This window comes from Calonectris borealis, chromosome 1 (genome assembly GCF_964195595.1).
Source record: "Calonectris borealis chromosome 1, bCalBor7.hap1.2, whole genome shotgun sequence".
NCBI lineage: Eukaryota > Metazoa > Chordata > Aves > Procellariiformes > Procellariidae > Calonectris > Calonectris borealis.
Genome location: NC_134312.1, coordinates 466847 through 479482, shown reverse-complemented (window position 1 = coordinate 479482; position 12636 = coordinate 466847). Strand labels below are relative to the sequence as shown.

The window sequence follows — 12636 nt, the reverse complement described above, 5'->3', positions numbered from 1 at the left end:
CAGGGGCACACGGTCTCGTCCGGGCCACGGGACGAATCCCATGGAAGCCCGAGGGAATTTCCTCAGTCATCACCTACGAGCAGCAGCACATGACATCACAGCACAGGGACACGGACATGCTACCGGGGCACACCAGGGCAGGAGGGGGACACTCACATGCCAGAGCAAGCGCCGCTGCCCGCTCTCGGCCAGCCGGGGCGGCAGGAGAGTGGGGAGCGGGACCGGCACGGGCGTGGGGAGACGAGGTGAGTTTGCTATGGGATGAGAACATGCTCACTTACACAACTCGCCCACCCTCCGGAGGCCAGAGGCGGTTCTAGACAGAGCAGCGCGGACATGCAGATGGAGAGCAGGAAGAGAGGCAATGAGAGAGAATGTTAGCTCCGGTCCGGGGCAGCAACAAGACGGAGAAGAGCGAACGGACTTCATCACGCAGCCCGAGGCTGGCACGGGGCCGAGGCTGAGCGGCACTGCAGAGCCAGCCACGCCGCGAGGCCCGGGTGCCTCGGCAGGGCCTCCCACGCTCCGCGGGCCTGGGGGCTCCGGCAGCGGCGTGCACGGCACAGGGGTGCCCCACGCCAGGGACGGGGCAGGCCCCGCAGCGCCAGGAGCGCCGGGCAGAAAGGCTTCGCCGTCTGGGATGGGGTGATCCCGGGGGCAGCGAGGGGACCCAGGAAATGGCCGACACGGGCTTTTGGGGCCAGTGAAGGTCGGGACGTTCCACAGCGGCTGAGGTTACGTCCGTGTGTTTACTACAGGAAATGGGACATTCATAATTGCATGAACTCAACAGCCAAAGCCTGAAGGATTCGACAGTGCTATTTGTAAGAGCTGAGAGGAGAGGGAGGAGGAGGGGAAGAGACAGGGAAGGGACAGGACAGAGATCGGGGAAGGGCAGAAGAGGGAGGGGAAGGAAACAACATATGCATGAGAAAAAATGCCGCACAGCAAGAAGAAGAAAGAGCGGCAAATACAGTTCAACATCTTTTCTGACTTTACCCAACAGCTGTGTCAAGCGTTTTGCTTTCATTATTGTGAGAGTAACAGCTACAGCTAGAGGTCAATGGAATATTATTAGGGCCTTGCAAGTGAGTCAGTGTTTCCCAGCGGGGATAATCACAGTTCCTCTGGTACGGAAGTCTGCTTGAATCCCTTGCTGAGGTCTGTGCTGCGCCAGAGGACTTGCCCTGGGCTGGCAGAGGAAAAAATTCAACATTTGCTCTCCAGTGAGCAGGTGGGACACATCGCATCACCTCTCAGGGGCAAGAGAGACCTTGCACCCGCTGCCTGGGTGCTGGGCTGCTCCACTGAGCTTTCTGAACTTTCTTTTTGTGCATTGCAAAATCCCTCAACTGTGGCTATCGGGAGGGCGCGAGCGGCCTCGCCTCACCCAGATGACATAGCCCCCTCCTCTGAGCAGAGACTCCTCATCTCCCTGATTTGCAGTGCCAGGCCCCTCGCTGTACCAGGGGCTGTCAGCAATGGCTGGGTTTGGCACAGTGCTACAAACATAAAATATCACTGCTTTCATTCAGAGTTTCGTCCCTTTTCTGCAGGTGAAGAGGCTGCACGCAGAATGGGAATAAATGGCCAGGAGCCGTGCAGAGAGCATGGCTGCCTCGGTCGGGCAGCGGTAGTGCTCCAGGCAGGGTTTGGCCAAACGGGACTGCAGGTGGAAAGCACTCTCGGGTAGCTGCTGCGGGTCACTAATAGCAGCGTCAAGTGAAGACCGTGCTGTTTCAGCTAGAGGATCTAGCCCAGTGCTGCGCAGCTCGCAGTGGAGGCATTCGGGCAGCCCCAGGGCAGGCTGGCCGGCCGAGAGGGATGTGTGGTTATCCCCTGGGGAACGGCAGGCACCTCCAGGGACGGTGTCCCGGCTGTGTCGTGGTGACCAACCTGCTACACTCGAGGAGTGATGTAGAAGAGCAAGAGGACTTCTAAACGCACTTTGATCGCTCTCCCTCTCATGCTTCTCCATCCAAGAGGGTCTTGGCCTTCAGCTATGCTTTTTCTTGGGCAGTTTTGCAGATGGTGCTGTAACGGGACTGCGAGTCTTTCAGCCATGAGCTCGCCTGCCTGTGCTCCGTCATGGAACAGGGAGAATCGGGAGCAAACCCGGGTGTCAGTAAACATTTTCAACAATGAGGTTCTGGCAGGGTCAGAGCACTACGGACGTAAGAGCTACTTATGCCTTAACTAAACATTATATCTCTCATTGCAAGCAAGCCTGCTTTGTCCTCCTCTGATCTCTTCTTTGTAGGAGAAGGAGATTTAGGGCTAGTACGCATAGGAGACTTCGTCTCCTCGTGTGCTGCCCCTGGGACTCTCCAAGCCAATCTCTTCCTAAGCTCTCACTGGAGAGTGTGCGCAACTGTGGCAGATTGCCTGCAGAACTGCTCCAAGGTAGCACGCAGGCCTCTTTCCACACGCTTGCTTTGCCTCCTGTTTGTTGACAAAAGAACTGAAATTTGAATGTCTCCCTTCGTACTTCTCCACACAAAAGGAAAAACCCTTTTTCTGTGATGTCCACTTCTAGTGCACTAAAGCCCTGAAAGGAACAGCCCTTACAGCACTTCTCCTGCGCTTGGGTGATAAACAACTGCATTGTGGGACCTTCCTGGAGCTAGAATCAGCAACAAGTGAACCCTGCAGGCTTTAACTCTTCCCTCTTTCGGGCCACTTCGGCACTGACACAGTCTTGGTGGGACCGAGAGCTCTTCTCACCGAGGTCTGGACAACCCCTCACTGCTCTTCCCAAGTCTCGCTCTGGACAAGCATGAGGCAGAGTCACGGTTTGCTCTTCTACTCACTCGGAGGGATGAGTGGATGAGCTGTGATTAGTAGATGTTAGTGACCAGATGAGGTGAAGCCAGCTGTGCTTGCTGTGACATGGACACATGCTGAGACTTGCTACCCACAATGCCCCTGTCTCCTTGTAGGCAATGCACGTCAACATCAAAAACAGATGCCCCGGCCACCAGTGGCAGGAAGCATTGAGCTGGTGTCAGATCGGTGGGTCACCTCGGATCGAGGGGCGCGCTTCCCTGCGGTAGGCGCTCTCTCAATTACTACATTTTCACAGCACCTTCTAGGAACTCTTGCTGTGTTTTCCAAGTACCCAGCCTCCACCAGCTTATCTCTAAACAGCCTGTGCTTTCCCACGCCCTTGCCGTCTGCAGAGCTACGTCTATGTGGAAAAGCCGCAGAGGTGGACCGGGCTCAGGAGTGCCCCATCCTCAGCCTGACATCCTGCGGTGAACGCTGGGAAAATGCCACGGCAACCAGGAGGGAAGAGCATCCTCCGGCACGCTGCTCTGAGTTGCCAGCAAAGCGCGTGGTGAGCCCCCCTGCCGCCTGGGAGCCCCCGCCGCAGTGCCGGCGGCCCCGCTGCAGTACACCTCCATGAGCAGAAGCCTCCTCCCACGGAAGGGGAGTCCATGGAGCGAAGGATGCATTTTTACAGTTACCTACAGAGGTGCATTAAGCATCTTTAAGCCCAGCTGCCGCAGGAAAGCAGGATGGAGACCTGCCAAGCCTCCGTCACGGGACTGCAGGTTTGCCTTCCTCTTCGGTGGCTGCACCGGACATGTGAGGAAAGGTGGGGTGCTCAGGGGCTCGCAGGAGAGCATGCTGCTGCGAGCACCAGCTGGGACTCGCGTGTCCAGAAGCCGCAGGCTTTGTGGCCGTTAGCAGCCCGGCTGTTCCAGGCAGGGCTGCGGGGACGACCTGCTTGACGTCGCCAAAGGCCGCTGCTGTCACCTGCCGAGGGGCTTCAGCCTCCCGGCACACGGAGGCCGGGAGCTGCTGCTGCCGGCACTCTGCCCGGGACTCTGCTGCTCAGCTGGAAGGCCACCTCCCCTCCAAACCTCAATGCAGCACAAATAACTTCCCGTATGCCCCAAACTCCCTCTAGGGAAGGCGCTGAGAAGCGCTGATCTCAGCTGGCTTCATCAGTGCCAATCTCCAGCTTTTCATCAGCTCTCCACGGACAATTCCCTTGACTGTGGAAAGAAAGCTCAGCTCTGCTTTGTGCATGAGTTTAGACACCATGAAGAGACAAAAAGCCTACAAGGAAACAGGGGGTTGTATCTGCAGCGGCTGAAAGCTTGCACCAGAAATGTTACACCATTTAACTGAAACAGAATTAATTGATGAGTTTATATAGAAAGAGGTAGCTTTACCCTAGGAGCTAAATGCCTAAAGGGCTTATTTTTCTTCTCTCTCTCTTTCAGATCTGTAGAAATACAAAGCAGTTGTGGGTTTCCAGAACAGCACCTGAAAAACTCAGTTTTGCATCTAAAATTCTGCTTCACATGATACATTTGGCATGTTCGGCTGTTGCTTAAAGATAAACAAACAAGCAAACATACAAACAAACAAAACCCTTTGCAAAGCACCCTCTAACCCAGGTTCTTGGCTGCATTAGCTGGAGCCCCAAACTGGAACCGTGTTGACGCTTCAGATGCTTCTGGCTTGAGTCAACGTGAGCTCACATTTAGCTTTAAGGGCTGGCCGATCAGCATCACGCCAGCCCCACCAGCAGAGGTGGGAGGTTGAGATCCAGGTGTGACTATGGGCAATGAGGAATGACACAAGCCTGATGAGGCTGGATGGCCAGTCACAGGACAGGGGGACACTGCACAAGAATGCCATCTCAACACAGGGTTTAACGTTGCACATTTAACGCGTGAGTCACCCTGAAGCGCATGAGTTCAGCCTCTGGTACTAATGCAGTTGCATCGCTAGCTATGACTCACTGGAGCACTAATCAGAAACGTACACCTCTCGTTAGTTAGCGTCAGCTTTATTGTCGTAATGGATGTCACACAATGAATCCATTTCAGCGTTCAGCAGCAGCTCTGAGCTGCGGGGTCCTCGCACTGCTCCTGCTCAGTGGAACGACTGCTTGGCATCTGCTGCTGCATGAGCTCTGTCCGGGGGTGGCTGGGAAGTTCAAGTCAGAGAGACGCCAAGACGTCTGGTCACTCTCCTGCAGCTCAGCTTAGCAAAGGCTACTGCGTGTTGGGCCACTGGATCTTCAAGGATCCCATTCATGTTAAACATGAAGATAGCTGCTGCTGGCCTCATGTCAGCCTTCAGAGACACGCTATGTCAAAGTAATGGTCAGGGTAGTTCCCAGCGGAGCAAAGTTCGTGTGTCCCCAACTCAAGGGTCACCGCTTATTCCCATGGGACAGTACGAATGGAAGTTGTCACTCTGCTCTGCTGTCACTGTCACCGCCGAACTACGGCGTCTCGGTGAGGGCTGTGCAGAAGGCTGTATCTCAGCAAGTGGGCACACTACTGCTTCGGGAGCAGAACCTTCCTCTGCCAGCACACAGTGCATGGGCACAGCAGAGCTTCCCTCACCACGCTCAGCCCTGGCCAGTCACACAGGGCCCGAGGAGCGGGGAGGATGGAATAAATATCGTCTCTATCGATTGCCTTAACTCTGACCTTATGTTCTCACTCTCAGTATTTCTTGGCCTCTTTCTCAGTCCCTCTTGTCAAACGTCCTCCTGTGGAAGACCGTCTTGGAAGGAAATACAGCCAGAGTTAGAGTTATGGAGAAAGCAGTTTGTGTCTTCTGTTCCTGGGGTCCCCAGCCAGGACCCTCACACACCTCTGCAAGAGAAACGCTCCAGGGACTGCGCTACAGCCACCACGTGCAAAGAGACGTTACCTGCTCTTAGATGTAACTACTGTAAATTCAGAATTCAATGTGCTTAGAAAGAAACTCCAGCAATGAAACCTGCCACCACAGGCAAGCTGCTCTGCCTGCTTCAGCAGCTCCTTGTAGCCCCTGGAGGGGCACCGGCAGCTTGTGGACGGCTCCTGCAAGGGCACCTCATCGTCCCCGAGTCCTGTGGAACTCTGGGTTCTAGGTAAGAGCTTCAGTTTGGCCCACGACCCTTTCTGGAGCAGAGCTAAAGGTAAGAATGACAGAAAAAGCTGGAGCAGAAGTCAGGCCACAGCCCTTTAGTCCTCCAAATGCCCCGTGGAAGGGCTCAAATGGGCTCTGGCTGCAGCATCACCTGGGCTTTCGTGAAGCCTGGCCAAAGGGGTGCAGCACCCTTCAGCCCCTGAAGGGATGCTCCAGGGCCATCCCTGCTGGCAGCGGCCATCACGCCAGCATGGTCCCACCGCACTCCTCCTCAGCAGCACTGCTGTGTTTAGGGGTGGCTCTTGTGGGAGGTTTAGGTAATACTGTCGTTCTCAGGGACTGGAAAACGTGTCCTGAAATGGGTCATCTAAGCTTATCTAACTGCTCTTTACATTATTTTCTGAATTTACAGCAATTTCATAAAAGAGAGGAATTTTCACAATGAAGGAGAGTGGCTGACAGCATTAAATATTCTATTTACAGCTGACTTCCTGGGAAATATTTCAAGTCTTTGACATCAACTGAGAGCATAAAAATTTCAGAGATGAAAGGCCATGACTTTCAGAAAAAGGAATGAGAACATTTAACTCTGCAGGACAGTTGAAAGTGCCAAACACTTGGTGGCAGAGTGGGTAAGGAGAGGAGGATGGACTGCACTTCCCCGGTGCAGGAGGACGAGCTCTCTACAGAAGGTGATATGCAGCAGTACCATGTCACGGGGTGGGAGCTTAGGCAGGGTCTGCTGCTCCGGGAGGGACGGGGGCGAGGGAAGCACACTGCCTGCTGGAAGCACAGGAATCAAAGGGAAGCAGTGGTGGACGACAAGAGGGGTTAAAGAGAGGCAGAGCGTGGAGAAGGGGTGTCCCCTAGAAACCGGGGGTGCTGGCACACCTCTGCCGGGAGGCTGCATGGGGAACAGCAGATCAGCTGTACACAGTGACCTGGACGGACACGGGAGGCCAGGGAAGGAAAGAGGACAGGCAGCGGGGGGGCTGCGTTCTGACACCACGTGGCAGTCACAGGTGCTTTTCGCTGCTGGCTCTGGGAGACCAAAGGGGCTGCAGGCAGATGACCCAGCAGCCCCTACACCAACCCCGCGTGAGGGAGGGCCAGCTGGGCCCCAAACCAGGTCTCAGCGAAGGGCCAATGCCCGGCATGGGTTAGCTGTTCGAGATGCCATGCCTGGTTGCCGTTAAAGGCTGGCAACATCCAAGTTCTCTAGCGTCACTGAAGATATGCACAGTCAGCGCTTTTTAGGAATATGAGGCATGGTGTGCCTGATTTCAGAAGGGTCCCCAAATGCAATTAAACTAAGCGCATTCAGCACAGGACCCTGTGGTTCCCGACTGAGCAGTGCCGGGAGAAGGGACCACGTGTGAGACACCGGTCTCCAGGGAACAGTCATAATGTGCACTTGGGGCTGAATCCAGAGAGATAGAACCGTGTAGCAGGGCAAGATCCAGAGATTTTATTCCACACTGTGGTCGTAACGACAAGTTTGGTACCTACCGAGAGGTGGATCACCAGTGCAGCAGGCTGGCGCTGCCAACAAGGCACTGGCAGGGAGACGTGAGCCAGCTGAAGGATGGAGCTACACGATCACTCCCCTGGGGCTATGTCAGGGTAGGAGACTTTGTCCCCCATGCTACAGTTTGAAACGTCACCAGCTGTGCTAGCACCACGTGGACTTGTAACCCATCACTGTGATGATCTGGTTAGAAAAGCCTTTCCAAAAGAAGGGTTCCCCTTAGCTCAGAGCTCCCTGCTGACCCCCAGCAACCACCCACCAGTGACGCTGGTGGGATCTGCTCAGTGTGGATTTGCTACTGTGGGAGGTGTTGTGTGGCCGCACCCTGAAAGGGTAGAGTGAGACTGGAGATTTTGGGTCACTTCCTGCTGTACCTTCAAATTTCAAAGCCTTGTAAGGGTTCGCTCTCAAATCTCGGGCTCTAATTTAGAGTTTTTTGGTTTAAGTTTAGTTTTATAGTTAGGTGGGGATGTTGGGGTAAAAGCGTGGGGCAAAGGGGCCACTGCTGCCACGGGGGCAGCAGGTCAGAACAAACGCCGGGTGCCGGCAGGTCGGTGGGTGGCCTGGCACGGAGGACACGCCGGGCAGGAGAGCAGCGCAGGGCAGCGCGAGGGACACGGAGAGGTCCGTGCCACTCGGGGAGCGTGACGGTCACAGCTCCAGCGTGGGAGAGAGAACCGGTGTCTCCTGAGTGCCGCGAGGGATGAGGGAACCCGAGTATGACTTTGAAAGAGAAAGAGGCTCCTGCGTGCCCTGGAGTCCCTCTGCTGTGACCTTTCAGATCTCCTGGGCCGGCTGAGCTCCGCGCAGGTCTGTGCATGGAGGAGGAGAACAAGGGGTGAGAGGATCTACCACGCTTAGGCGCTGCGTAGATACCTCTGAGCCAGCAGCCAACCCACCGGCCCACCGGCACAGAGACGTGTGTGACCCAGCGCTGCGCTCAGCAGGATACGGCCGCCGCGAGCACCCACGGGAGGGATGCCCGGCTGTATCCCCCTGCCCAGAGCCACGCATAACACCCCCCAGCTGCGCCCTGCCAAAACATCTCCCTGCAGGTCACCAGAGCTGGCTCGTTCCAGAAACGGCGCCGAGCTCTGCCTCAGCGAACAAAGGTTGGGCTGGTGCTGCTGTGTCCTAAGGGCTGTCACAGACCACCCTTGTGACGGCTCCCGCTCAGCAGTGACTGACCAGAGCTCTAATACGTAGTCTGACAACATTTGGAGATCCTTTGAAATGAAAAGCACTAGAGAAACACACATTGTTATTAATTGTTCAGAAGGAAACATTTAGAAGTGAAACCCACGACTAAATACAGCAGCTTAACAATAGCATCAAGACAGAGGAGGAACATGAAACAACAGGAAGGCAATTTAAAGGGAAAAAGCAACAGTGCGAGCTCGCTACGTGTGCGGTGCATAGAGAGGAGTCATGAACAAATCACACCAACTTCTGGAAAGCATGTCTCAGCATTGTCTCTCCCCGTGCAGCTGAGAAGTCCTGACATCTCTGAAATGCCCCTCGAAACACACCCTGGGTTACTCAGCACAGTTACGCTCTGCTTATGCTCCTCCCTGTCCCCCTGGGTGCCTAAGCCCTGCGCCCGCCCCCTCTCCTGGCCAGCGACCAGCATCTTACCGTGCCGCGACCACAGGTGACTTCTTCCCGGGATCTAACGTGGACCCGGCTGGTTCCTCCCCCAGTGATCGTGTATCCTTATTCAGTTGCTGTAGTCGGGAACTTAGCTCACTGATCACAGTTGGCTTGTCATCATCAGCCCCATGGATTGGCCTGCTCTCCATGGGGTCCCCCCATAGCTTGGACCTTCTCTGAAAGAGGTAGCGTGGCCGGCCAATGCTGGCTGATGCCAGAGTGGCCGCATGTTGCTGGGAGATGAGCTCGCTGTCCGAAGACTGCTTCAAAAGTGGGTCCCTGAAAGTAACTGGCCCCTTGCTGAGCTGGGACTTGAGTTTTGGCTTTGGAGGCACTGGTGGCTTCTCGAGTATAAAAGTTTGTCCATCCGCAAAGGAAGTGTATGTGTCAGTAGGCTCCCCGCTTTCTGAGGACAACGTAGACATGCTGGAGACCGTAGAGATGGTGCTTGTGGTCTCCAGGTGATGGTCACTTGAACTTCTGGTGTCCACCTCTTCCACTCCCGAGTCTGCAGCAGACTCTGGGGCTACGGGGGCATCAGAGGGCTTCCCTGAGGGTGTTCCGCCAGTGGTAGAAGGTGCTACTGCTGCCGCTGGTATGGATGGCGTGCTAGGCGTAGCCAGGTGGCTGACTGGTGTGCCAGGGGTGGTGACCAGTACCCCGTTTGCAAACTCATCTGGTGGAGGCACCAGCCCTATCTTGGCCAGCTCCTCCCTGGTCTCTTCGTCACTTGAAGACAACTGAGCTGGTGGGAGGGTAACCGTGTAGGGCTCCACTTCTTCCTCCGAACTCCCTTGTCCCAACGTCTTGTCAGAGGCTGGACTGACTGGAGGCTTTCCCACGGGACTGGGCTGGATCTCTGCTTTGGGGGACTCTGCTGGCTCCGTACATGCTTCAGGGACAGCTGGCTTCTCCTCTTTTATCTCAAGTCCTATCTCGTCTTGGCCATTACTTGTGGCATGAACCATGATGAGGCCAGCGGTCTTCTGCTGTGATGTATCCACTATGCTAATAATCATGGACTTCTTGTCTTCTTGTTTCTTCTCCTCCTTCCCAGGTGTTTCTGCTCTTGCCTCAGTTTCTTTTCTCAGTGTGGACGGAGTCCCCCACTGGCTCTTAGCAGGGGCCAAAGTCCCAGAGTCTGTTCCGATTGCCCCTTTGCCTCCAGGTGAGTACGCAGGGGACACTAAGCTCTCCAACTCCCCCCTCTCTGGTTCTTTGGTTTGGATGTCCACAAACAGGGGTGCTGCTCTGTCTGAGTCTGGGCTGTGGATTGGGGTGGGCGACCGGGATGGGACTTGAGTTGAGAGGGCCCGTTCCCTTGCGGCCAGCGCAAGCGCCAGTGGTGAGTTCGGATCCAAGGGCTTTCCTGTTAGGGGGTGGATGAACGTTGAGGATGAGCTGCTAATTAATGGCTTTAAAGCTGAGACAGGGGAAGGCAGTAGTACATCTCGGCTTCCTAACAACCGCTCATCAATAGACCTGGACTGCTGCAAGGATGGCATGTCGCTGCTGGGGGGGCTTCCTTCAATGGCCCCAACCGAGAGGAAGACAGTGGATTTCCGCCTCTCATCCAGACGACGGTCTCTGTCCTTCATGACTCCAGCAATGGCAGTGGCAAAGGGGATGCTTGTGGCTTCAACCTGAGCGATGCCGGTGTGGTGCTGATATTCCACTCCACTCAGGCGATGGCTCCTGCGGGTGGGAGAGGGCTCCCTTGTAAAGCCTCCGGTGATGGACAGTGCTGCTCTCTCCTGTGCATCCTCCACTTGTAACTGCTTAACAAGAGGACTCTTCTTCCTCTGTGGCTTGGTGGGAGCAAACAGGCTGACATTGAACTGACCCATGTTGGCATAAGGGTTGTCAATCACTCTCCCCTTCCTCTTCAGCTTCTCTGGCGGGGTTGCAGATGGGCCAGGCCGGGGGATCTCTGTCGGCTCCACGGGAAGATGAGAGGAATCCTGTAGGATTATCATGGATCGGGCCCTCTTCTGCCTTTCAGGGTAAGGAATGGAAGTCCTTGCCTGATCATACATCTCAGCTGCGCTAATGACCTGTGGGAGTCCATGGAGTTTAGCCTCCAGGCTTGGCTTAAAGCTTGATCTTATGGTATCATAAGCTCTTCCTGGGGGTGGAGGTGGTGAGAAGGATGGAGGGGGCCCTGTGTCAAAGTAATATGGAGAAGGAGGTGGGGGTGGGGCTGTTTGAGGTGGTGGTGGAATCCCATGTCCTTCCCTAACAGTGTCTTGCATCGATGTGCTCCGGGGAAACTTCCCATCTAGCAAAGAAGCAGCAAGTTTCTCGTCTTCACCTGGAAAGCAAGAAGAACAGTGAAGTCAGAGAGGATGTCTCTAGAGGATCCAGAGCGTGACAGTCGCCGCAAATTGGATATATGACACCCCTTTCTTCCCCCCACCCCGCTTTCTTTCTGAGGTGACTTTCCACTTCATCTTTTATTTGCTTGGTGCAAGCATTTGCAGTTTGGCCCTCTGCTCATGTTCACTTGGCACAGAAGGGTGGCCACAGACACTCACAATGTCTTACATTGTTTTAAATCCATCAGACGGTTGTGCCCAACACTTTCCAGACAGGCTGAACACTCTCCAGACCAATGCAACAGTGACAGAATTGAACACTTGCTCGATCAAACCTCCCAGCACCCAACTGCCAACGTGTGAGACAGCTGAGTGCAACCAGGTTGTGCAACTCTCAGCAAACAGTGCCATCTTCCATGTGCGGGTTCTCGCACTCTCCCGCTCGCTGTTCTCGTGTCACACTTCCCCCCTTTCCCCCGAGGGGTTACATATGCTTCAGTGTGCCAGACTGAATTCAGAAGCAGGGTCTAGCAGAAACTTAAGTTATGTATTCAAGAATTGCAAGTACCCAAGGAAGCCAGACTCTGCCATTCTTACTATAACTTACTACCTGGGTGCACAGCGAGAGCTTTTACAGGTACCTGTAATACTCAGTGAAGGAATATGAGAATCTTGCTAAGTAAAGTAATAGGAGGAAAAATCCATTCATATAGCAAGTACGGTGCAAGTACTTGCATGGATGCTAGCTAACCAGCCTAGCTTGCTCCAGCCCCCTGCATGAGCCTGCCCCTCGTTACCAAGTCCTGCTTTGCTATGCTCATCACTTACTTGCCATACCTCCTTCTTTACAGTCACAGTTCAGCTGTTTTCAAGGTTTCAAATTGCTCTTGAGAGAATGTTCAAGATGGCAGAAAGCCACGTCTTGGCACAGCAGCACGGTGACCACCTGCTTTTTTGGCTCTAAGGCTTCTTCTGTAATGTCCACCAGCTTTCCAAGTGCTTTGGCAACTGTGCCTTGTATCACATTAGCAATTTCCCCAAATGCCTGCAGATGCAGAGTCTGCTGGGGCAGAAAGGGAATATTTTGGCCAGTGAGCATTGAACTTTACATCTCATCATATTGATCAGACTATCACTGTGTTCAAAGCCATGCTATTTTTGTTGAACACAGTTTGGGGATTTTTAATACCAAGGTAGCACAATGAACTGGAAGCACGAAACAAGTTCAAAGACAGACTGGGCAAAGCCATGGAGGATGCA

The 12636-nt window shown here is 54.5% G+C and overlaps 1 protein-coding gene across 1 annotated transcript in view; it reads right to left on the bottom strand.

Moving 5' to 3' along the window:
- SHANK3 (SH3 and multiple ankyrin repeat domains 3) overlaps positions 1–12636 on the bottom strand; it is a 373777-nt gene that overhangs the window by 19087 nt on the left and 342054 nt on the right. Inside the window, exon 22 of the mRNA XM_075140908.1 lies at positions 9047–11372. Coding sequence (XP_074997009.1) covers positions 9047–11372 — 2326 coding nt within the window. The remainder of the gene's footprint in view (positions 1–9046; positions 11373–12636) is intronic.